The sequence below is a fragment of the Scylla paramamosain genome, chromosome 22, assembly GCF_035594125.1.
Source record: "Scylla paramamosain isolate STU-SP2022 chromosome 22, ASM3559412v1, whole genome shotgun sequence".
Taxonomy (NCBI): Eukaryota; Metazoa; Arthropoda; class Malacostraca; order Decapoda; family Portunidae; genus Scylla; species Scylla paramamosain.
In genome coordinates, this window is record NC_087172.1 from 18499833 (window position 1) to 18525732 (window position 25900).

The 25900-nt window shown below is 39.8% G+C and overlaps 2 protein-coding genes across 21 annotated transcripts in view; both read right to left on the reverse strand.

Annotated features, from left to right (window-relative positions):
- Positions 1-353: 353 nt before the first annotated feature.
- On the reverse strand, positions 354-5274 carry LOC135111725 (phenoloxidase-activating factor 1-like). The gene is given in 11 exon segments (XM_064025384.1): positions 354-1960; positions 2382-2459; positions 2461-2564; positions 2771-2979; positions 3149-3245; positions 3370-3478; positions 3480-3503; positions 3505-3540; positions 3761-3885; positions 4335-4409; positions 5190-5274. Coding segments are annotated over 11 exon segments (1161 nt in total). The 5' UTR covers positions 5257-5274; the 3' UTR covers positions 354-1723.
- Positions 5275-9109: 3835 nt separating this feature from the next.
- LOC135111721 (eukaryotic translation initiation factor 4 gamma 3-like) overlaps positions 9110-25900 on the reverse strand; it is a 132868-nt gene continuing 116077 nt past the window's right edge. For all 20 annotated transcript variants that reach the window (XM_064025365.1, XM_064025369.1, XM_064025364.1 and 17 more), the window contains 20 exons: positions 20167-20649; positions 19912-20051; positions 19394-19471; positions 18419-18610; positions 18177-18311; positions 17577-17792; positions 17163-17414; positions 16020-16184; positions 14576-14776; positions 13926-14110; positions 13325-13446; positions 13035-13189; positions 12726-12898; positions 12533-12612; positions 12301-12419; positions 12022-12120; positions 11730-11858; positions 11532-11610; positions 10996-11157; positions 9110-10520 (listed from right to left, as the gene is read on the reverse strand). In XM_064025365.1, the coding sequence (XP_063881435.1) occupies positions 10348-10520; positions 10996-11157; positions 11532-11610; positions 11730-11858; positions 12022-12120; positions 12301-12419; positions 12533-12612; positions 12726-12898; positions 13035-13189; positions 13325-13446; positions 13926-14110; positions 14576-14776; positions 16020-16184; positions 17163-17414; positions 17577-17792; positions 18177-18311; positions 18419-18610; positions 19394-19471; positions 19912-20051; positions 20167-20649 (3338 nt within the window). In that variant the 3' untranslated portion in view covers positions 9110-10347. The remainder of the gene's footprint in view (positions 10521-10995; positions 11158-11531; positions 11611-11729; positions 11859-12021; positions 12121-12300; positions 12420-12532; positions 12613-12725; positions 12899-13034; positions 13190-13324; positions 13447-13925; positions 14111-14575; positions 14777-16019; positions 16185-17162; positions 17415-17576; positions 17793-18176; positions 18312-18418; positions 18611-19393; positions 19472-19911; positions 20052-20166; positions 20650-25900) is intronic.

A 25900-nucleotide genomic window follows, 5' to 3' on the forward strand; every position in this document is an offset into this window, starting at 1 on the left:
TGCGCTTCCTGGGAGTAGTGTATACAAGAGTGAAGAGGGAAGGGATTGATTCGATTGTCACTGGAGAGAGAGAGAGAGAGAGAGAGAGAGAGAGAGAGAGAGTCTTCATCGTTCTCATTTCCCCATTTACTAATTCTAGTAGGCTACATAACGAGAAAATATCTTTCACTTCACACAACGCCCATTAGCCCAGGTGTTTTATGTTTACATGCATTCATAAATGTCAAGAAATATGGAGCAGTTTCTGTAGTCTCTGTGCCAGCCAACACTCCTCTCAGAGACTATTTCAGGCAGTAGTTAATGTGTGAGTCATAACTGAGCAGGCAAGGAAGATAAAAAAAAGTTTCCACACAAAACATGTTAGTAGCAAATTTTATTTTCCTCTGTTGAACATTTATAACTGACGTAATGACAGAGACATTATCATATTTTTCTATTCATACCTTACATGAAATGTCTATACATGGCCGGTGAAAAATCGAAATATTCTTTGAAGATATTCCGCCACAAATGAAGACAGCACAAGTAGCCGGGAGACACTCAAGGAGCGTCTATCTCACCAAGCACCATATAAAAATGTAGCAAATTTTCTTACTAAACATATATGAAATGTAGCACGCCCTCAGTGGACGCATACCGCTGGAAAATCTGGAGAGAGAGAGAGAGAGAGAGAGAGAGAGAGAGAGAGAGAGAGAGAGAGAGAGAGAGAGAGAGAGAGAGAGAGAGAGAGAGAGCAGGGGGGGAATAGGAACAAGAAAACTGGTTTTAATATCCGGATCCGCCTTTAAATTTGTTGTCCCCTGACTCAAGGTTTACGACGTAAGTTTCCTTTAAAATTTCATACAAATTAGTCGAAAACTTTGATATGTTGCGGACGGACAGACAGATGGATGAACATTAATGACTAATGAGCAATGTTATCACAGTGGGAGACTAATTATATTGTAGTTTGCTGCTTGTTGACCACGTGTTTCCAATGTGATTCAATTGGATGCGAGTTAGCGGTGAGGGGAAGTGGGAACGCCTGGCTGAAGTGGGAGGAGGTCCGTCCACGTGTGTGTGACAGCGGCAAGATAAAAGGTCCCCCACACGGGTGACTAGTACAGCCCACCACCTGACCGCCACCATCACCACCCAGGGTATCATTGGACATAACGCAGCCTTGGAAGCGTTTTTCTCTTCGCCACAACTATGCAGCATCTAAGTCTTGCAAAAAAAAAAACCACGTAACTCACCGTTTCGTGTAACATTGTACTGCCTCACCCTAACCAAAGTATTAAGTTATGTGCAAACCTGTTTCCATGGTGATTTCACACTGTCCAGCCGAGGCAGATGCTGGCTGGGCTGCATCCTTCAGTGCACCAAATTCTTGTCAAGTAACTTGTTGCCAATCACAGCAATCTTTTCGAAGTGCCAAAGAATGCTACTCTACAGTACAGCACGGCACTGTGATCACACGTACATTAATTATAGTACTGAGACGAGATCAAAGGAATATGTACGCATAATTAAAATTATCGTAAATAATGATGCCAATAATAATAATAATAATAATAATAATAATAATAATAATAATAATAATAATAATAATAATAATAATAATAATACTGTTGATAATATGGTGATGGTGAAAATAACATCCTGCATAAACTCAAGCCAAAAACTCACACTGCGTATCCTAACCATGTAATGTATTCCTCTCCTTACATCCTGGTCTCCCCCACTATTCCCTCAGGGTCTGCTCAACCCAGTTCCTGTACTTGGCCACGGAGGTGTACACGCCGGGCACCCCCTCCCTACCACAGTCCCTCGGCCCGTAGGAGACGATGCCGATCAGCGTGAAGGGCGGGGCGTCGGAGGCAGAGATCACCAACGGGCCTCCAGAGTCACCGCCACAGGAGTCCTTGCCCTTAACTCCCCCAAAACACACCTGGGTAAGCAAGACAAAGTACAGTCATTCCTACTTACGTGTTCCTGTGGGACAGTCTTTGAAAACGTGCAGTGTAACCATTTTACTGTTATGGTCGTGTTTTGATAACATTCAGAGCAGTATGGGAATACAGTTTGCATGGACAGATAGATTAAAGAGAGAATAAAAGCTTTCTTTTGTATTTTCTGGCGACAGAACTACACTTTCACACTTTCGAAAAAAAAAATGTCTGAAAAGTTGAAAGAGATTATGGAAAAAGTGCCTAGCAGTGGAAGGGTTAAATTACTCAAAACTAGCTAAGAGAGAGAGAGAGAGAGAGAGAGAGAGAGAGAGAGAGAGAGAGAGAGAGAGAGAGAGAGAGAGAGAGAGAGAGAGAGAGAGAGAGAGAGAGAGAGAGAGAGAGAGAGAGAGAGAGAGAGAGAGAGAGAGACCCACCTGTTCATTCAGGCACTCTGCCCTTGTAGGTAGTATTGCAGCTGTCGATGTCCACCATGGGGAGGTACACCTGCAGCAGCACGTCGCTAACAGTTTCCATTCTCCGTGAAGCCCCAGCCAGACACCACCGCGTTCCTCTGGTCCACGGTCGCCCGCACGTCGAAGTCTTGCCCTGGCATGCACACTGGCTGAATCCACCCTGAGGGAAAGAAGTGATACTTCTATGATATCTAAAAATACGAACGCCACAAGATTTATCAATGTCGATCTGCAATACTCGTGGTTTAAAACAAAGGACGACAAAATCTGTGTAATTTTCAAAATGATGCTTTGTTATTCTAATTAATTACTTGGCAAAAGTAAGGAAATCAAGCAGTCTCGTTGTAATGTTGTGCATGTACTTACGGTTTCGCCTAAAGTCGACAGGCGTGGTGAGTCTAATGAGAGCGATGTCGTCTGACACTTGACCACGGGAGTTGTAGTCTGGGTGGCTCACGATCTCCTCGTATATGAAGTCCTGTGCTGGTTCAGGAGCACAGAACTCGAAACCCGTGTCGGTGGTCTCGCAATCCAAATCAGTGGACAGGTCCCACTCTCCCAGCCGGATGACGTCCCTGAAAAAGAGAGTAATTACAGGGATTGAATAAACTTAATAAATAAATATGGGAGTTGTTTAGTGACACCTGTACGAAAACAAAGAATAGGAAATTTGGTGCTTTATTCACTACAGAGGTGTGCTGAGTTATGACTCAGCCGTCAGACAAGTGTGATGGATGTACTCACGGCTGCTTGGAGGACACACAGTGAGCCGCCGTGAGCACGTAACGCTCGTTGATCACAGACCCGCCACACAGGAAGTCAACTTTGTTGGTAAAGGCATCTGCAAGATTTCACTTTATGCACATACTTACAACGCAATTGATATCAAACTGCAGATTATAAAATGAACAGCACAAAGATCACCGTGATGCACAACAGCCGCATACAACATTATCCTTACTCACTCTTGTAGCCGAGAGCAGCCATCCAGGGGTAGTTCCCGAGGCGTGTCTTATTGCCTCCGTGAATCCTCTCGTCCTGGGCAAAGTGACCACAGACCTCGGGCAGTAGGCTCGGAAACGACTGGTGTGGGTGTGGGGCGTGGGGGTGGGTGTCGAGGATTCTGGACAACAAACCTTTACGAAAAAAAACGTAAATTTACTAGTAGTGTGTAAGAGAGAGAGAGAGAGAGAGAGAGAGAGAGAGAGAGAGAGAGAGAGAGAGAGAGAGAGAGAGAGAGAGAGAGAGAGAGAGAGAGAGAGAGAGAGAGAGAGTAAACATGGAAGAGTAACGCATGAGTAGTTCACTTACACACAAATCAACAAGCAAGGACAGAGTGTGGAGTTGTCGCCTTACCAGGGGTTCGAAACCTTGAAAGGAACACGTAGCCTCCTGTACAACTTTAATGTTGGCAGTTCGTAACAGCGCTAACAGCTCTGGGCAGGCGTCCAGCGTGATGCATGGCCGAGGACAATCCGTTTCTGGAGAGAGAGAGAGAGAGAGAGAGAGGAGAGAGAGAGAGAGAGAGAGATAGAGAGAGAGAGAGAGAGAGAGAGAGAGAGAGAGAGAGAGAGAGAGAGAGAGAGAGATCAAGGAGGTAATGTGTTTGTGGCTAATAAAAGTACATCCTTCAAGTGCGTTGTGATCCTTTTAACTGTGATCTGAACGTTAAGGGAAACTATGATAAGAAATTATTATATATATATATATATATATATATATATATATATATATATATATATATATATATATATATATATATATATATATATATATATATATATATATATACATATAAATTTATTTTTATTTTTTTTGGGGGGGGGAAACTTAAAAATATATACGAATTTTGCACAGCACATCCTGTCTATTCTTGTTTGACGTTATTACGTGGAGAAAAAATCAAGGAAGTCATGACAGCCAGACTTACTGAGGGAGACAACCAAGTGCAGCAGCTGCATAAGGAGGAAAATTCGTCCCTTCATCTTCGTTTTGCGTCTTCGCTCTGTTGAAGCAGAAGATTGTGGTTGAAGCAAAAAGTAATGGGAGGGCTCCGGATATAAGTAGAGAGAGAGAGAGAGAGAGAGAGAGAGAGAGAGAGAGAGGAGAGAGAGAGAGAGAGAGAGAGAGAGAGAGAGAGAGAGAGAGAGAGAGAGAGAGAGAGAGAGACGTGAGTGAAAATAATAAGGAAAATCCGGCCTCGGCATTGCCACACCTGCCTCGTTGAAGGAGTGGGCAGAAGGAGAGGATGATGGGCACGGCAAGCACTCCTTAATTCCATACCACGTCACGTTCATATTTACAACAGTACTCGCATTGCTTCAGTTGTCTTGTTGATATTGTTCTAAGCTAAACTCAAGATCTTCAGAAAAAATAAAAATATAACAAATAACTTGTGCGTATATTAAGTGGCGCAACATTCTCTACTAAGGTTCATTCCGAGAACTGCAAATACCGTACCCCGCATTCATAGTTAATACGGAGAAACAAAATTGTACGCAACCTAATATGAAAAAAAAATATATATATCAACAACTAGACATAATGAAAATATGAGAGTCCATATTAGTCCATGGCGATGGCGAGGCAAGTGTTTTCTCCAGTCCCTTCCCATGACCTTCAGTGAATAACACACCCTTGTCGTCCTCCACCACTCACAGACGTTCTCTCACTCCTTGAACTGTCCACGTGACTACAGTACACTCCCTCAATCCCTGCACTGTCACTTTTCTGTCTACGAGGATCAGCAGACTGAGCACACCTATCTCTAGCACCTCACACTCACCTCGGCGTCCCAGGCTCACTGACGGTGGTCGCGCACTGACGGTGATATTATACCCGCTGGCCGCCATGCAGCCGCAGCGCAGTTTCCGATTTCTTCCATTGTCAAAAAGAAAGACAGATTACTATGAGGTCAGTGACGCTGAATTTTCTATACTAGAGGGAAGAAAATATGCATCATTGCATGCTGCAAAGTGAGATGTTTGAAAGTGTAAGGGAATATTGCATCTTATGTTTCAAGATTGTCCCTAATACGTGCCAGTATTCATTGTAAACCGGGCCTTAAAATGCTGTCGAATAGTTATAATGAAACTTACACAAACCTGGCTCATAGAAACAAAATGAAAGTAACTGATAAAAAGAATAAAAGAAGGAAAATAATAGAAGGGGAAAAAACTGCACACTAGGAAAATACCTCTCGGGGATGAGCCAGGGGTGGAGTCATACAGGTAGACGGGAAGAGAAAGTTTACGTTTGTCAGTGAACCGTGATGAGTCTGGGGTGACCTAGAAAGGTTGCTGGGCACAGTACCCATCTACACTATGGTCACGTAAAGCAATGGAAAGCAACAGACTGACCAAAACAATGATAACCATCTCACGGCACTTTCTGCGTCATATCGAGGGAAAAAAAAATCTATTAGATGAGTCACACAAAACAGGTCTGGGAGGTCTCGGAGTAACACGCAAGGCAGTTCTCCAGTGAATTCTGGTTGACTGTTTCTGATTTTACAGTTCATTCTTCAAAGAATCAAATAGTGTTACATGAAAGTCTCTACTCTGAAACACTTAGGACTTTCATAGGAACTGTAATTTTTAAAGCCCATATTAATCATTGATCCGGTTCTTGTCTTTTTTTTTTTTATGTAGAATCCTTGTTTAACCATGAAATCATGAAAACACCCAGCAAATCCTATTAACTCCCGCTAGAACCTGTTGACAAGAGGTCGAGATAAAGCGCTGAATCGTCTGAAAAAAAAAAAAAAAAAAAAAAAGCAAAACGTTTCGAGCACACGATATCAACCACTAGAACCGTGTTTGACATGTGACACAACGCTTCCATAAACATTACCAGGAAAGGTGTAGCAGCAAGGCAGTGGGGAAAACTCTGAAACGTTTGGTGAATTACGCTTTTCCTGTCTGACTGCCCGAGTTTGATCCACAGCTGTACTATAGTATACATGCCCTATTTAACGTATGCATTACAATCTTTTTAACTTCTCACTGACACATCACTCCTTCACCACAAACCATACTGGAAAATTTCTTTTTGATCAGCTACCATCTGTCAACATTTTACCGGCTAAACATTGAAAATATATGATTTATTTATTTATTTTTTTGTTCTTGTAGGTAATTATTATAAAGCTTTTAATGTTGTGAACTGTTTTATATCGTATCAAAACGGTTAATCAATATGTTTCTTTTTTTTCAATATTTTTCTCGGTGTTATTTCTCCTGTGACGATTTCAGAATCTTAAGCATAATGACAATACTTACTTTGAGTTAGTAGTCTTGAGCAAATGTGTGAGATTCATTATCATACCACAGAGTTAGTACACATTTCCGGAAATACAGCAAAACGGATGTTACAGGTTGATGACATGCAATGTTTTGTCATTTGCTGTCAGAAGAAACATGAAAATAAAGATTCTATATTAAGGTTCACACGTGGACACCTTCCTGTGATTGTAGCCAGCGGTGATGTCTAAACGAGGCTGAAGAATGATAAAGGAAAACCACAAGCTCCCTATTGAGTGACTGAATGAGATGTGCAGCAACATTTAGTGTGGTACATCACCAACCTTCAGTTGATCTGATGTGGTGCGCAGAGAAGTGGTAAGCGGAAGGGGGAGAGAGGAAAGGCGAGACCCAGCAACAAAGGTTACTGACGCATACATCGAGAGAGAGAGAGAGAGAGAGAGAGAGAGAGAGAGAGAGAGAGAGAGAGAGAGAGAGAGAGAGAGAGAGAGAGTATCGCCACGGTATAATGCTGTCACCAGGGTTCAATAAAATCAAGTATACTGCGGAAGAAAGCTACGTTACCCTCACAACACGAAAGCAGGAGCGGTGTTTAGTAATCCTTGAAATAACATGAGTAGTCTAATGGTATATTTTGTCTTAATGTAACGTGACGAGGCATGTTACATTTTCATAGATAGTTTATTTTTACTAGTTATGGTAAATTGAAATACCGATTTGATATTTACAGTGACTACCACGTATAGGCGTGATGGCTTCTTGCAGCTTTCCTTATTCTTTATATTCTTATGTTTTTTTTATGGTATTTTTAGATTCAGCATTCCTACAAGATGCTAACCTAAGATGCTAAGCTAAGCTAAGCTATTTTGAGTTATCAGTCAGTGGTTGTCACAACAGGAAGCAGAATGCCATTTGAATAGGACGCGAGAACGTGTAGATACCACATTATGATATTTGCGGAATAAACAGAACTAGCTGACAACCACACTTCCTCCAAGACAACGCTATGGCCACGCTTGTAAAGTTTTGCCAGTAAAGAATACAATTGTTTTCTTTCTACTGTTGACGGTGAAATCGGGTTTGACGGTGTTTTAATGTGTAACCTCTCAGTTGCAGTGAGTGGTAACTTCGAATTCGGTGGAAGATCCAGTAGGTAATTCACCTCGGGGAATCCCAGAACCCCTCCAGAAAATGGATTTCCCAGTAAGTTCATCACCTGGAGCACGATGACTAAATTCCCCGAAATAACATGACGTAATTAAGCTTGATTTAATCTCTAAACCAGCCATGAGATCTAGAAGCCTCTGAGTCATGCAGCGCCGCAGACACCACCATAAACATACTACCTCGCAGCGCCATGACATGACCTACAGCTTGCTTATCGTCTCCTGTAAATATTTGATGTACGCGGATAAGCTTTGACTTGATTGTTACTATCACTACCATCACCACCACCAGCACCATCACCTACACTAGTGTTGCCACAGTTCCTTCTCCGGTTAGCAAAGACTGGAAACGAGAGAGAGAGAGAGAGAGAGAGAGAGAGAGAGAGAGAGAGAGAGAGAATGTTACAAAATTACGAGCTTATGTCTGTTACTTCAATTCATAATAAACATTTCACACACACACACACACACACACACAAAGTGAATGAAGTGAATCCGGATGAAAATAAATAAATAAATAAATAAAATTAAATAAAAATAAACAAAAAGGAACATGACTGAGTAGGATAAAGCAAAGTAGCTTTCTCCATTCAAGCATACAAGCTTGGAATAAACGAAAAGGTAGTACTGAAAGACTGCTCACCAACTAAAAATGCGGATTTGGTTGATGTAGGTATGGAGACCACAGGGCTTGGAAATTACAACTAGGTACCTGCAACTGAAAGTGACTAAGCCAAGAGTTATGCTTCCGGTAGTCAGAGCAAATTACCAATGACAGGTGGGCGATTCCAACAGCCAGAATAAAAAAGTTTGGTTGCTTTATTGTTGGCATTCCTCACTATTGGTGAGGGCTAATAACCCACACTGACATGTCCCCAGGCAAATTGAGGTAAATGGTCTTGTTCATCATGTAGCAGCACATCTAATGTTTTGCTCTTAATTATCGCCTTCAACTAGTTCATTACTTCTGCTTTAGCATAAAATGATCATACTCGTACTGCCCTAAAGTATATTTATATGCCGATATCAAAGTTTCTACACCTTTGTACTTACATTTCTTTCTAAGGGAATTTCGGGATGGATATTGCTTACCAGTGGTTTTTGTTTTGTTGGGGCATTCAAGAGAGAGAGAGAGAGAGAGAGAGAGAGAGAGAGAGAGAGAGAGAGAGAGAGAGAGAGAGAGAGAGAGAGAGAGAGAGAGAGAGAGAAAAAAATTGTTAGCCTCACTTTACACCCCAGTAACTTATCACCATTAGGAAATCCTGGAAAGTCACGTAGTAAATATTAAATTTATTTTCAGAGGCGATATGGTTTACAATATTAATTTATAGCACTTCATCTTAAATATAACCCCAGTTTTCCTTCTGCTTATAATAACGCATTAACGAAACAAGAAGTGGAACTCTATCCTGTGCCCAGCAAACATTAGCACAAGGTCAAATGTCAGTCCAGTCAGGTCTGAAGAAAAACAATCGCCCCTTGCTCAAAACTAAATGGCTCATGAGGGGGCACATCCTCTAGGTTTAGCAAAGCTCAGTAGCAGCAAAAATGGGACAGCAAGCTAAGAATAACCGAGAATGAACTTGGGAGTCATGTCGAGTCATGGCACCTCACATCATGAGAGGTCACACGTCTGGGGCACAGGGCAGAGCTCGTATGACTCGTTATAACAACTAGCAGATTAGCAAGCCCTTGATGGGACACACAGTGACTTGCTGAAGTTGCAAATGTCACATTTTGCATATTAAATTCAACAAACTGCCAACATCCCTGAGTAGCAGAGGAGTTCATGGGAGTTGACAGCAGCCAGCAAGCATATCCTCCAGCCTTAGGCACATGCTCGGGTCTGTACATGACTTTAACTATATATATATATTTATATATATATAAATATACAAAATAAATCACAGAATTTGAGCCATAATTACAAAACTTATGAGGAGCCAAGCTGTAAACAAGTAACTGAGCTTTTCATGTATCTAAATGCATATTTTTTTTCTATACAATCATTCAGTATTTTGGAAGTGTAGGGAATGCAATTCTCATTTTTACTATGCTATAACACAATAACAATAATATGCAACCAATTCTCACCCTAGCAAACATTACAAAACCATCTGCACTTCCACTTCACATTATTACTCTTTCCATGTGCACTTTTTACATAGAAAATAAATAAAGTAAGAAAGAGGCAGCATAAACAAGATTAAAGATTTACTCTTGCATGTACACGGTGTCAGCCTGCAGTGTACCCCTCACCAGGGAAAGACGGCAGGTTGACAGCCAGCATCAACACTTCATTCCAACAAAAAGTAGGTTAGCCTTAGAAAGATCTGCCTTTCGTGCCAGGCTCAAGACACTAGTAGCTGTAGTAAAATCACAAATATCTAATGTTTGGCTCCACTTCTTCAAATTCACTCATTTATAATATATTCTTGATCAGTAACAAAGCCATTGTTTCTATTAACACTGTTAAGGAAGAATTCAGGAGGCATGAGGGACAAATCCTCAATGTTTATACTTCTTCATCTGCCTCCTTTAGCCAGCGCATGAAGCTCTGGACAGAGGTAATACACACTCCTTTACCCTCCTGCTCCTCTGGGTCCTTGGAGTTCACCCACTCTTCAAAGGCCTCTTCTGACACAACTTCTGAGTCATAAAAGGCATTGAAGCACTTCTCCAGAAGACCTAAAAGAAATAAATAAAAATCAGAATAAATGATAGATTGAGTGCTATGTTCCTAGTGTGATGAACCAAATGACATTTAATGCACTGTAACAATAAAGACAGCCATAAGCAAGCATGATCTCAATGCACGATTCTCAAAGGAATGCCAATATAATGATCGTCTGGTATCTGGAAATATTTTGTACCAATTCTATGCTAATTTAAACAATCTATTATGGATTGCAAACATTAAATAATAGCAGTCTGTGCCAACAAGCATCATATGCTAATGATCAGTGTCAACATACTAATCAAGTGTCTGTGGTCAAACATCTACTCATTCCTACCAGTACACAAGTGGCCAACCCCTGTACTTTCCAGATGCAATCAAATATGGTCAGAGTTCTCAAGCAGCTCAGAACATAAAACTTTTAATACTTTGTATATTGAGATGCAATGCAGACCATATCTTTGATGAAACATTTTTATACCTCACCTTGAGGATATTGATGCTTAACACAGAGGGCTTGGAGGGCATAGATGCACTGCATCTCCAACATTTCATTGCCATCCACATACTTCAGCACCACAGCCAGTCGGTTCTTCATCTTCTCCTCAAAATCTTCACTCACACGAATAGAAGAACCATCATTTGAAGCTGCAATGGACAAGGATGGATGGTAAGTAGAACTTTAAAATATGACTGATCTTGGAAGATTTGATGTCGAGTTTTCCATCTTTTCTACTGCTGAAGTTGGTATTTGATAACAGACTTGCTCTATTCATGTTGTGTTACCACTTCATTAACTACATTTTCTATCAGATATAACTGTCCCTTGCAAAGACTGGTTTTCTGCACACCAAGAAAAGGGTGTTGTGATAAATTTCATGTGCCAAGTAAATTTTTCATGCAGTCAAGAATACTATCCATAAAATGTATGTTCAAATTAGTTATTTATATGTAAAGGTTAAAAATTAGTTATTTATAGTTTTTCTTTAAATGTTTTAGAAAAAGCAGATGAGAAAACTTACTTGCCGCTTGGCTTTCAACTAAGGCGGTGACCAAGGCACGAATGAATTTGCTGCTCTTGGCATCATTTCCAATATTTGCCTGTGGGAGACAGAAAATATTCAATGCTCTTAAATCTATCACTATGTCTCACATGCAAACAAATTAACATCACTATACTGTCATTCAGATCCTGCTCTATTAATATAACTTAAACTTACATCAATCCATCCAAAGATTTCGTCATTTGATGCTCTCTTGAACAGCGTAAGGAACTCTGACTCCACCTTCTGGGGGTTCCAGCCACTATGATTTCCAGTCTTGTTTCTATCGACAGTAAACTCAACTTGCTGTAGAGCAAAAAACATAAGCACTCAGAAGAATGAAACAAAATATACACAAAATAACCGCAAGATTATATATTAAATGTGACTGTACAACAGCATACATGATTATGATCATTCAAATATTTATGTAACGTCCTATCTCACACCAACAGAGCATGTAACTTACGTGTTTTGTAAGAAACTCATCAATATTAGCACTGGGAGGTAATATAGAAGACCAACTAATACCAGATGAATTCCACAGATCAGAAACTTTATTTGGACTCTGCAAAGCACACACAGTATCAATAAACATACCTATGGACTATCTGAACAGATATGAAACTCCTCAAAAAAGTGCTCTTGCATCCCTATTCTTCAAATACTAAAAATTAAGCAGCAACAATATCATTACTAAAGATTTTTCATTGCAATTTTTTTCTCATGAAATATTACAAAAGCTTACCATAATCATTGCAGCTCTGGATAAGATGGAGGCAATTATGTGTGCCTTCTTATTTCCAGCATATTGAGCCAAATCTACAAGTCTGTGTATGGACACAGCATTGTCATTGAGACATGGAGCTGAAAAGGGAAGAAAATTTAGATGAAAAGCAGCATTAGAATTTCACATTAATACACATTTTACACATTTTTCAAATTTAGTTGAGCAAAAAAAAAACCTCACTTGTACTCACCAAATATTTCACCAAGGTAATCACACACTTGTGGAATATCTATCAAAAAGTCTTCCACCATTCCCAAAGTCTCTTGTGAACTGCAAATTAGAAATTCACAATTAATATTGAAACTACAAAAACAAGAAAAATCATAGTATGAACTAGATAAAATCAACATCTGGAGAACAGAACAGGGCATGACCCCACATACCCCTCCAAGAGCTGCTCAGCTGTAAGTAGTTTCTCCATAATAAGGTCATGGTACAACTGCCCAACCATTTTTCTCTTCTTGGAATCACGGTCAAGAACCCATTCCAAAGAAAACTGTACAAAGAACTTCATGGTATTGAGTTCAAACTTCTCCTTTACACACAACTTCGCTTCCTGAAAGGGTAAACAATGTTACATTCTATGAGCATCACATGAGCACAATGAACTGAGCTTCAGATAATGCAGTGAAGCTTTTTAAATTGCAGTCTCTCACATTTTATATTTTCAACATGCAAAACTGAGCTCTTACCTCAGGATCACTATTGTGAGTGTATTCATCAACAATTGCAACTGAAACCTTTTGTAGTGCATCTACATCAACTTGAGCATATCCTCTCAAAGGCTCAGGTTCCCGAGGTATAGAATTGTCCCTCGACTCAGGGCGACTAGTTGATTTACTACGATCTGTAACAGTGGGCATATATTTAGTCTTCAGGGAGGTAATGGCAAAAATTTTAAATAAAATGTATAAGAATGATATGCAGATAATGTAATAATGGATCTTTGATTTTGATTGTAAAGTGATAAAATTCAACTTACCTGGAGCAACAAACTTCTTGACAGCAGAGATTGCACTTTCTTTGTCATTTAGTGGTGGCATACTCTTGCTGCCAAAGCTTCCTTGTCGGGCAGGGCCACTGCCAGGAGCCAGACGATTACCTCTGTTGGAAAATAAGTACGACTTTTAAGTAACTTACCTAACTCAAAAGGGGAAATCATTCAAGAAAGCCAGAGGTAACCTAACAAAGCCATAAACAATGGGATACCTTATGAAGAATATGGGGAGACTGATTTAAATTAAATTGGTTAAGGACTACTAATTTATGAGATAGAAAATCAAAACTGTATAAAGTTTCTATAATTAAATTTTCATTTGATATAAATTAAAATCAATTGCATACACAAACTAATTTGAAAGTATTATTCAATCTTTCATAAAAAAAATTTTACAGTGCATGCTATTTCCCGGTTATGCATTTCCTTAATCCCAGTTAAAGGCAAGAATGTAGAATTTGTCCACAAATTTAAGATAAAAATCTTATTCCTTAAACTGGTAATCTTTAAATGGCAAAATATCCACTTCATTAAAAAGAAGGGCAATACTGTAACTTTCCATTGACTCACTAAAGATTTAACTTACCCCATTGAGGGAGTGTTTCTCCTGTTATCTCCTGCCAATGAATTGCTACCCATGCTGTCCACCAGCACATTGAAACGATTGCTTTCCTGCTGCTTATTTTCACTGTGGTCTTTCAATCCACCACCAGAACTGCCACGACCCCAATCCCCAAAGTTACTTCTTAACGTTACTTCAGTTACACCAGGCTGTGAGAATGGAAACCATTAATATAGCAGAAAAATAACATACTTTTGCACCAAGTACAAATATGCATCATTTTTATTACTTTTTACAATTTGCATTTTGCTCACTAAAAGACCACAATAATGTACAAACGATGAGAGAGAGAGAGAGAGAGAGAGAGAGAGAGAGAGAGAGAGAGAGAGAGAGAGAGAGAGAGAGAGAGAGAGAGAGAGAGAGAGAGAGAGAGAGAGAGAGAGAGAGAGAGAGAGAGAGAGAGAGAGAAAAAAAAAAAAAAAAAAAAAAAAAAAAAAAACTAATACCACAAGACCAAATTAATCTGGGATTTTTATAGAGATTATATCATACAAATACACACATAGTACCAAAGACAAAACCTTAAAACAAGCTTGAAGAATCCCTTGCAAGCTCCAAAAATTAAATAAAATATATCTCCTCTTTCCATTATAAGTGGGAAAAACCAAACTCACCCTGCTGAAAGTTTTTAACCGGGAAGAATCAAAGGAGGTTCTTCCCTTAGTAGATGCCACTGTGCTCCAACCTTCATCAGACATCTGGGAACCACGGTTGTCTCTAAGCCGCCTACGATCTCTGTCCCTGTCCCGGTCATCCCGCCGACCTGGGTTTGATGCTAGAGCCATTTGCTGCTCAAACTCTTCTCTTTTCACCTCCTGCATGAAAAATGCAAACCATAAGACAAGCATAGTGTGACACCTATTTGTGTGGACTTCCTTAAATGTTTGGTGGCCACACCAGGTCTCAATTTGCACCAGTTCATGTGAAGCCCTTGCCAACTCTTTCTTTCATGTGAACTACAAACTGGACATTGTGGACCAGTGAAAACCTCGTCTTGAAAATGTTCAAATATAGTAATGGCAAAATGAGGATGGAAAGACTCACACAGTGCTAACAAAGAGATGACCAAACTCCGAGAGCATCAGCAGCGATGGTGAGATCACTGTCCTACAAACTTCATTATTACAATACGAGTGATAAGAGGCTGCAATACCAAGCCTGATGAGTTGTGAGATGATGTACAGCTAGTTCCTGGGGCTTACTGATTGTTGAAATGAGTGCTGGAGGCCTGGCTAACTGCTGGCAGGAGATTTAACCCTTCCAGTCAAGGAAGTGCAGATGTAACAATGAATCAGTAATGGATGAACTGAACCATCTCATGTTATTCCCAAGTCTATACAAATCATTAAGTGTCATAAGAAGCTTGTAAATACATGGCTACTATATGGTAACAATCTAAAAAGTACACATCCAAAAATAACTTGTTACACCAAAAAACACAATTACTAGTGGAAGATGCAATGCCAAAAAGTAAACATGGAAGGAGACCAGGAATGTCAAGGTCTACTTATGATCCACATTGGGGGACATATATTCTCCTTTCCTTCATTTCTGGCACTTCTCTCTTCACATTATGTTGTGATGGGGAAAAAAACTTGCTTCCTTCCTTCCTTCCCCATCCCCTCTCATGTTTATTAGACATGTAATGTTATCTCTGTTTGGTAGTTATTATAATATACACTTTTCAGAGCAGACAGATTACTAAATGAATAAAAGTTAGTGCTTCTACATATACACACATTTCAACAACATGAAAATAGATGGACAGACCAAAACTCATGAAGTAGCTACACAGCATTTACCTATTTGTATATTACATTGTATTGTATTGTACATTTCAATAATAGATTTTTTGTTGTCATAAGGGTGTAAATTGAGTAAAATTAAGTGTTTGTCAAAAGGGTGTAAATTGAGTAAAATTAAGTGTAAATACAAAATTGAACTAAGACCAAAAGTATAGAAGTTAAACTTAGTGTTTGTCATAAGGGTGTAAATTGAGTAAAATTAAGTGTAAATACAAAATTGAACTAAGACCAAAAGTATAGAAGTTAAACTTGCCTCTTGAACCTGAGCCTTAGTCTTTGGTTTGTTATCTTCCCTCCTCGGTACCCAGCTGTTTTGTCGCAAGTCAATGACGTCCATCATGAGAAATCTCACTCTGGTTACAGTTTGGCGCTCTTGAACAATTTTATCCATTACCTTGAAATACTTGTCCAGCTCCGACTGATGAGAGATTGAAGAAAAATATTATTCATTTGGAAAACAAATAACTTGGCATTAATACCCTAAGATAAAATATAAAGTAAAATCCCTCTCATCCGGCATTTGAGTATATGGCAGCTTCAAGTATCCGGCACATTTTTCCCCGAGCCTTAAAATCAATAAAAAATCAATGTGTACTCATAAAATTGATTAAAATTCCCGCGTGAGGCATACTTTGTCCCCTTGCCACCAGAGTGCACTGCTTCACGCCACCCGTGGCCCACTGCTATGTTTACTCAGTGACTCAGTCCCGTGTGTGCACTGTTTATCGCCTGAAGCCTTCATAATGCCTAAAGTTGTAGAAAAGAGGAAGCGTGTTGTGCTTACACTTAAGCAGAAAGTAGATATTTTGTCGACGATTAGAGAGAGAGGTGAAAGCAGACAGCAACTAATGGCGGAATATGGTGTGGGCTCATCAACTATTTATGACATTAAATCCCAAACGAAAAAGTTGCGGGATTACATGAAAGCCACCGACACCCCAAAGGCAGCGGAAAATCATCACACACTGCAGTATCATCGTGGTGAAATGATGGACAAAGTGTTATACGAGTGGTTCAGCTTGAAAAGATCAGAAGGAGTCACAATTACAGGCCCAATGCTACAACTGTGTGTTGGTGAGTGTGAGGTGGCAGCGCGGGTGGCGACGCGCGGCACGGCAATCAGCTGATCTTTGTTATGGTAAGATGCGTGAGTGTAGGGTAATTTCACTTCTATTCAAGTATCCGGCATGTCGGCGGTCCCGTTGATGCCGGATAAGAGGGATTTTACTGTACTAAATTAACAGATTTCTAAAACTTAGATTGTTTTCCTAACTTTTAGCAATTAAAATTAATCTGCTAACAGTTCAGAAGAGAGCAATCCCAAAAACCATGATCCATATACTCTATAATGCCAAGCACTAATCTAAAAGAAAATTGAAAACATACAAATACATACCATTGCCTTAGGCTGCTGGGCACACTGAGTTTCAAGAATTTTTCCAATAGTTGTTAAAAGCTTACAAAGACATTCTAGGGATTCTTCATCTCCTCTTTCTAATAATGTGCCAATAATACGCATCATAATTGGAGATGTCAACATGCGGAGCTTGTACAGTTCTCCAATAAACCTAATGTTTCCTACAGATCGCTTCCTTAGTTTGGTTTCATCATACATGAGCTTTGCCTCTAGTTCTTGCTTCTTCTCAGGCTGTAAGAAAACCAAATTCAATTAACATTCAGTGAAATAATTCATTATTACATAAATGAAATTCCCTGCATCTCATGTCATCTGGTATGAAATGTTATCTGTTTCAAATACAGTTTTCTCTTATTTGAAATGATCTTCCCTGAATTAAATACAAATACTTACATCTGTACATGCTTCAATTTCCTTTATCCGCTCTGTTCTAAAATCATCTGTATTATCTTTCTCAAACTCTTTCTGGCATTTGTTGATAATAAGGTTTCTGAATTTCACTTCCTGCTTGCCAGAGTTTGACTCACTGCCATTCCCTCGCACAGACATCAATGAAAGAACTTGGCACATCTGGGCATAGGTTGATGAAAAGCTCTGTTCATCCACAGCCTGTCAAAAGAAAAATTAAAATTACAATTTACTACATAAGATAAATTTGCAGATCAAAATAGCCTTTACTTAAAAAGCTAGACATAATAATAGAACATGCTGTAAGTTGTAGAATGTTTTTTTTTTTTCCCCCTAAATTTACTATATGGAATTAAAGGTGTGTGTGCGTGTGTGTGTGTGCAGATCAAAATAGCCTTTACTTAAAAAGTTGGATATAATAATAGAACATGCTGTAAGTTGTAGAATTTTTTTTTCTTTTCTCCCCCAAATTTACTAGATGGAATTAAAGCTGTGTGTGTGTGTGCATGGATTGCTTGTTACAAGACACCAAAAGTGTTTTTTGTTACATTACATGGTGACCTGGTAGAGATACTTCAAGCTCACCTTTTCAAAAATTAGATCAATAACAGCTGATAACCTTTCTGTAGTGTTGATAGGCATTGTCTTCACTGTATCCACCAGCTTCCCAAACTTTTCAGGAGTAAGCTTATTGAGAATACCTTTCATGACTTTCAGCACCTGAAAAAAATATACGTACCAGTTAATCAAATGTTCTGACATTGAAGAAAATTCTATACAATATATGTAGTACAAAACTTCACAATTTTCCACTCAACAATATTTACCTGAATATCATCTGATGCAGAACTATTATCTTTGAGGGAAGGCTTCCATGCATTTTCTGTGGTTTTAAGTTTTGGCTCTCGTCCAGTGGATTGGATGATGATGATTTTCCCTCCTCGTCCACTAGTACTTCGAGGAACTGGTGCACCTGGCTCACGTCCTCGCTGACTGCCACGACTAACCATTCTAGGTTGCTGTTAACATATAGAATTATTTTTTTTTCTTCATCAGAACTAGGATCTTCAATAACTTTAATACAGATCTAAGCTCCAGAATCCCTTTACTTTTAATTTGCTGTTAAACATCACAGCCATTACATGTGTAAATTCATTACAATACATGCCTCATATGTTTGTCAAGTACTATATGCATGATAAAAATTTTAACTGTCAACAGTATACAAAGGCACAATACACCATAAATTATCATGTGAAGCAATTCTTCTGAACTATACCATAATTACACCAAAATTTCATGAATGCATTCTGTAATATAAAGTTATGTACAAACACTTCTTATAAGCTAAAAGATCTTTTCCTTAACTGAGCTGCCTTATCAATCAGTGCCAATTCTGAAAAAAAGTATGCATTAACCTCTCTGAAGTATTATACTTCTTGCAATGATCTGCAAGCTTCAAAGAAATGGTACAAATTTCTCCAAAAAGATTGAATATGCAAACATGAATTTAGTCAAGAAACTAAATGAAGTACAACCAAGGGATAACAACAAACAGTACCCAAATTCCAGCTTTGCTTCAAAATTTCAAACCTGAGGAACCTTTCAAGTTGGCAGTGATGCACACAAGCAGAGCCAGGAAAAAAATGTGTGAATTTCTTGAGAGCAAAGAACGGCAATTGGTTATGACAAGTCATTACAAACACCAAACAATTAACACACATGCTTTTTTTTATATAGTTATTGTTGGTGGATATCTTTAGGATAATTGGTAAGTGCCCCTTGAAACATGGGTGCTTTACCTTGTTCCCCAGACTAGACTTGACATAGTCAGGAATGAAGTCAGGTCCACTACCACCCCGTGGGTCAAAGGTTTTGGGCTGAAAGAAAATGTACAACCTTCATAAATTTGTTTTTTTTGATGAATGCAGTTTCTTCAATTTGTCACATCAGATGAAAATTTCCACCAAATTGTGTTCCTGTAACACATTGGCATACCTGAAGATGTTATACACAAAATTATTCTTTGAAGAGATCTCACCTGATGTACCTTACAAACCAGTATCTCACTGAAAAAATTAGTCTCAAAATCCCATGAAATACTGGAAATAAACTACATAACCTAATTATAAGTTATTTTGTTAGAAATTTTATTCAAGATGTCTTTCACAAGCTTATGTATGATCGATTTACTTGAAATAGAAGGAAGGATGATGCAGGCTTCCAAGAAATTTTCTATTATATTGTTACAGTAATCAGTTTAAACTAGGTTCTTCTAGTTTGAATACCAAATATATGACTACAATCACAAATTAATTACCCTTCCAGGTCCATCTCGTACCACCTCCAGGTTAGGCAGAGATTCAGGCTTTTTCAGAGACAGAGGATTATTCTGGAGCTCCAAAAGAAATCTTCTATCATATTGCCTCTTTCCATCTGGATTAACTGGACTCCACTGATCTGAAAAGAATTTTAATGCCAAAGAAAAATTATTTATCCATGTTGACATCAAAATGCATGTGACATATTTGGAACAAGTATAACAATAACAACAACAACAACAACAACAACTTACCTTCTTTGTAACTGTATTTCAACTGTGGCCCATCTTCCTTCTTTTCTTGATTGTCTCCCTCTTCTTCCTCAACAGCCTCCTCTTTTTCTTCATGTACATTATTAACTTCACATTCAACATTATTAACTTCCTTCTCCTTTGACTCTCTCTTTGCCTCTGCCTCATCATTGGTGGCAGCTGGGGACACTGCTGCTGGAGGGGCAGGCTCCTTCACAGGTGGTGGGGAGGGGGAGGTCTTCTGGGGTGGTGTTGGCTGGGACTTCACCTGAGTAGGAGGTTCTGGAGTCTTTTCTTTCTTTTCCTTTTCTTTGGTATTCTGAACTTGGACAGTGAATTTACTGATTGGTTGCTGAACAGGTGGTGGTGGTGTTGACTTCTGTGGCTGTGCTGGAAGCTGTGGCTGTTGTGGTGGAGCAGCACCATCATCCACTGTGTCCTGGGCTGGCTGGGCAGGTTCTTCTCGTGGGCCCTTCCCGCGTTTGCCTGTTGAAAGCAGTTATATTTTATCTTCATTGCTGTTACATTTATTCAAATGAACAGTCTAAAAACAATACATACTTACTAATTTAAGGAGCTGGTTAAAACATTACAAATACATAAACTTTCATTTTCCTACTGCCAACAACCAATACCTAGTTAATTTTTTTTCTGATAAACTTCATTAGCTTTTTAATATGCTGGTCATAATAATGATGCAATTTACTTAATAAGGCTAGGTAGATGTATGGAGATAAAAAAAAAAAAAAAAAAAAAAAAAAAAAAAAAAAAAAAAAAAAAAAAAAAAAAAAAAAAAAAAGGCTCAGACATCGAGTCTTTACGGTCATAAATTATGTAGCATCCTTACTCCTGTTTCAGAAGTTTGCAGCAGAAGTGTCTTGTGCATTTATAGCTCAGTCAGCTCTGTGCTGATGAACCATGTTGGAACATTGTTACGAACCCACATCCCAGCTCAAAGTTATATGGCAGAAAATAATAAAATGTGCTCACTAAAATTTCTGTAAGCCCTTAAAACCAAAATAAATATACAAGAAATACATAATATATTCGAGTACCATTGGAAAGAGGAACTTTGTCACAATACTAAACCCTACAAGAATAACTTGTGCAAAAATAATATAGTCCTATGATGTGTTATCAAACCTACAGATGTGACATCACCCATCCTACCAACTACCACAGCCTGCCACACAGCCCACCAGTCTACCGTACCCAAAACACCATACAGTGCCTGCCAGTCAACCATAAACTATAGGATATCATACAATGTACACCAGGGAATAATAGAGGGGCAACCAGATGCTGATTGGTAACATCACAGTGGAGGGTGCAACTGTTTCAGGCGTAATGCCTACTTTCAAATCTGATTGATTTTCATTGCTAATGTCGCATTTAATTTTCATGCATACTTAATTTCCATACAACCTGCAACCAGTGTAACTCCCAGTAAAAAGTGGTTTTTGATGCATCTTATTTGTTACCATTACATCTATTTTGATAAGTAACAGTAAAAACAAATGCATATTAATTATTGTTATAATTTTTTTAAACACTCTACCATTCACTATATTTCTCAAGTCAACAGTGTGACATCTCATTCTAAATATTAAACTTCTAAAACTGAACTAAATATTACGATATAAAAAAAAAGAAAAATGTAAATATTTTAAAAATTTATCTTCAATGTTAAGTACTGTGTGTGTGTGTGTGTGTGTGTGTGTGTGTGTGTGTGTGTGTGTGTGTGTGTGTGAGAGAGAGAGAGAGAGAGAGAGAGAGAGAGAGAGAGAGAGAGAGAGAGAGAGAGAGAGAGAGAGAGAGAGAGAGAGAGAGAGAGAGACTTGATTAGTTTAATTGTAAATTACCACTGCATGCGATATACAAACTTATCAATACTTTAAATATACAGGTTTCCTTGCTTATTTATTATCCTGTTTACCTCTGTACTTGACTTTCAATTGAGATGTGGTTCAGAATCCACTATCTAGATAACGTGCGGAAAAAAAAAAAAAAAAAAAAAAAAAGTGCCAGTTACATGGCAGCAGACACTTGGCACAGTGTCAGCTGGAGGCCTGCTGTGGCTACCATGATATTTCTGGACACCACCACTTCCTCCACCACCACCATAACCTCATAGGCTGCATCAACTACCTTTTCACTCAACAATATACAATGAAATAAAATAAAACGTAATAGAAACACTCCACATTCTATAGGGAAAAACATATGGTTTTATATTATCACACGCACGGTGTGATATCACATTGGACAACAAAAAGTGGCACAAATATATTAAAGGTATTACAAAATGTATTCTACTACCACCGCTTCTACCTCCAAACCATTGTTCTCGAATGAATTAGCCACACCACCACCATTAATTACTCCACGAGGCACAGTCACGTAGGCATGGGAGACCCGGTCGAAAGTTTAGACCAAACACGTGGGCGACTTGCACCGAATTTTTCTTTGCCGAGAATTAGCTACAGGTACCATAATCCACAGGTTCGGTATCAAGTTGGTAAGTAGTTGAGCTCATCATGACAGCTGTGATCCAATGGCTACTTTAGACGAGAGGGCTCACTTACCGTGCTTGTCTCTGCTCTTCCTGCCTTGGTATCTATGTTTACTTGACTCCCGAGCCTGCCCACCACCAGGCCGGTCACTCTTGGGTAACGTGCGGGCGTGATGTTTCACCACAGGACTCTCCACGCTGGACGAGTTACGGTTAGGAGTGTCTCTATCCATGATAAGTGTCAAGTCAAGTCACACGCACGTAAGATGCTTGAGGGCCACGGCCACCACATGGCGCACTAAGTAGTGGAAACCATAGACACGGTCACCCTGTAGCCGCCACCTTCACCACGACCACCACCATGGCTCCCACTGTACCACAACCACACCCTAACCGTTCACTGGACTCTACCAACAACCCCACCACCATCACCGGTCATCCTGCGTGACTAATGGGATGCATTTTCAAATTCAAATAAACGAGCTACGATCATCACACACGACCATACCACGTTTTAAGTTTATCATCTAAACACGGCAACACATAATACTAGATGGAACCACGAAGTAAAGTACATAGTAAATGGGGAGCAGCACCACCACCAGACTGGCAACAACGCTCGCCTCATGTTCTCGTACCGCACACCAGGCAACCCTCACGTGACTCTCCACATATAATTATAAAACGTAGATTCTCATCTATATGAACTTTGTGAACATAGTCAGTAATAAGGAGCAGAATATTTGGTGTCTGACATCATGAAGGTCTGTGACGGTGGGTCTGGGGAAGCGTGTGGGCTGGCATACCTCAAAGCCACCACCACCGCCTCCACCACAACTAGCGTCCTCCCACACCAAAGCAGTTGCCACTCTCACCTACCATTCATGGTAAATTAACAGCGATGAACGTTAAGGCCACTATTCCGGTACACATGTGAAATCACCTGCAAGAAATGCGGTTGCAGACAGGCAGGATTTACGAACTGCCACAATCTTAACATTTGAGCACGTTAACATGTCATTCTTCAGAACATGGCTGCCAAAAGAACATTTCCTAATTTGCAAAGCTATTATACACGAACAAGTCTGCGCCATTCTCTTTTCTCTCTCTCTTTCTCGCCCACGCTGAAGCTAACAAGGACACGCGCGGGACATCTTACAAAACTTCTGACGCCTAGCATTGAGAGTTGTCTAGTCACAACTATTTGCTGGGGGAGACGGGAGATCTCCCCCGCCGGGGATATCATCACACTTGAACCAAAGACTCCTAACCCTGCTGCCCATGATAACAAGCAAGGGCATTTCTCGGTCGCCTTTATCACTGATAACCCTGTCCTGATGGCATGATACATTCTCAAGCTAAGTACCACCAAAGGCGCACAAAAATAAAAATAAAAATAAAAATAAAAAAATAAAATAAATAAATAAATAAATAAATAAATAAATAAATAAATAAATAAATATATATATATATATATATATATATATATATATATATATATATATATATATATATATATATATATATATATATATCCAGTAGCGCTCACAGCCAGCAGGCAATAGCTTGCTGCAGAAGCCGACAGAGGGCCGGGTAGGGATGAGCCACGTGGGTCCAAATCAAACATGGCGCCGACATCCAGCTGTTTAGCTGTTCACAGCACTTACTCAATTTTAATTCCCAATTTTATAAAGTAAACTTTGTAAAAACATAAAGGTATGGTACATAAGTGTTCACATTTGTTGGCGATGCGGGAGGCCACGGGATACTTTCTGGCACCTTCGGTCTATAAATAACGAAGCACCAACAATGGTATTCGTCATAACTGGATAAAGGCCAAATATTCGGCCGCCCACCGGCAACCCCTCGTTTACAAAGAAATTTGGAGTCGTCCATTCCAACAGCGCTTTGCACCCACACTAGGCCTCTGCTGGGAGGCAAGCTGGTGATGGCCCCTGGGTGCGCTCCTCGCGATAAGACAGGTGCACCAATCCCGGGGCAGAATCCAGCTGTGCTAGGGTAACACCACAGCTGTAACTCTTGCATCACTAAACTAATCACCTATTGCCAAATCACACCACTAGATGAGTATTTTAGCCTTCCGAAGCTTAAAACAAATAACAGCTGGTAGTCATCCAATCCCTACTGTTTAGTGTTAACCCCATTACTGATTTCACCTTTAATGGCAAAATGTGTCATCATATTGAGGCATAAAATGACTGGCCAGACATCTGGATAACTAGTGAATACTCCTGTCCCGTTTAAGGGTGAAGGATGACGAAAGAAAGTGGCAAGCATGGATTCCTAAACTGGCAACGCTTGCAACATCCGAGAACTAACGGTACAAGCGGCACAAACTTTCTCCGGACCCCACTGGTCTCAAGCGAAAACTTCCAAAATCGCAGGTGTTAGAAACATCCAATTTCTAACAATGTATCACCAGGTGAAGCAAGATTCGCGACCACTGAAACACCCCTCACCGGCCTCACGACACTCACTTGTGGTGCGCTCCACAGTCCACACTAGTTAACTTTACACAAGCTTCAGAAACTTTGCCGTAAGTTAACACTTGTCACAAAACTAGCCTTAGTGTATTACGTGCGTACGTTTGTACTTACGAGCCATGTTTGACTTCTATGGTCACATCGTCAGTCCTCAGAAGTGTGTTCCTCTTCCCACCCCGCACAGGTTGGATTTAATCACTACACCTCTTAAATTTGCCATTGTAGACACTTAAGTATCACACGAATTCACGATATTCGTTTCATGATATCGCAGTACACACAACACCAGCACAAACACAATCAGCTGCTGCTCGCAGCACACCAGCGCCAGCTACACGACACAGGAGCCGGTCTTCACCGAGCTGGAATGTGGAGTGGCTCACGGCTTAAGACCGCCGGCCCGACTCCCCCGCCGTTCCTCTCCCCCCACCGGACTCGCCCAGTCAACCAGCCTGCCTGCCTGCCTTGCTGGCTGGTTGCCAGATCCCAGACGGCTGGCGAAGTAACTAGTCAACACTTTCGTTATATTTTCCACACGATACAATCGTAATAAATAAGTCAATGTGGGACATACTAACAACGCATCTTAATTTGTTGTTTAAATTGCCTCTTTTCACCTGCACAAAATAAATAGGGAATGCATATATCTATCTCCCAATGATTAGTGGGGCGTTGGTGTCCCTAGTAAGGAGATCCATACATTTTCCCTCTAAATACCAAA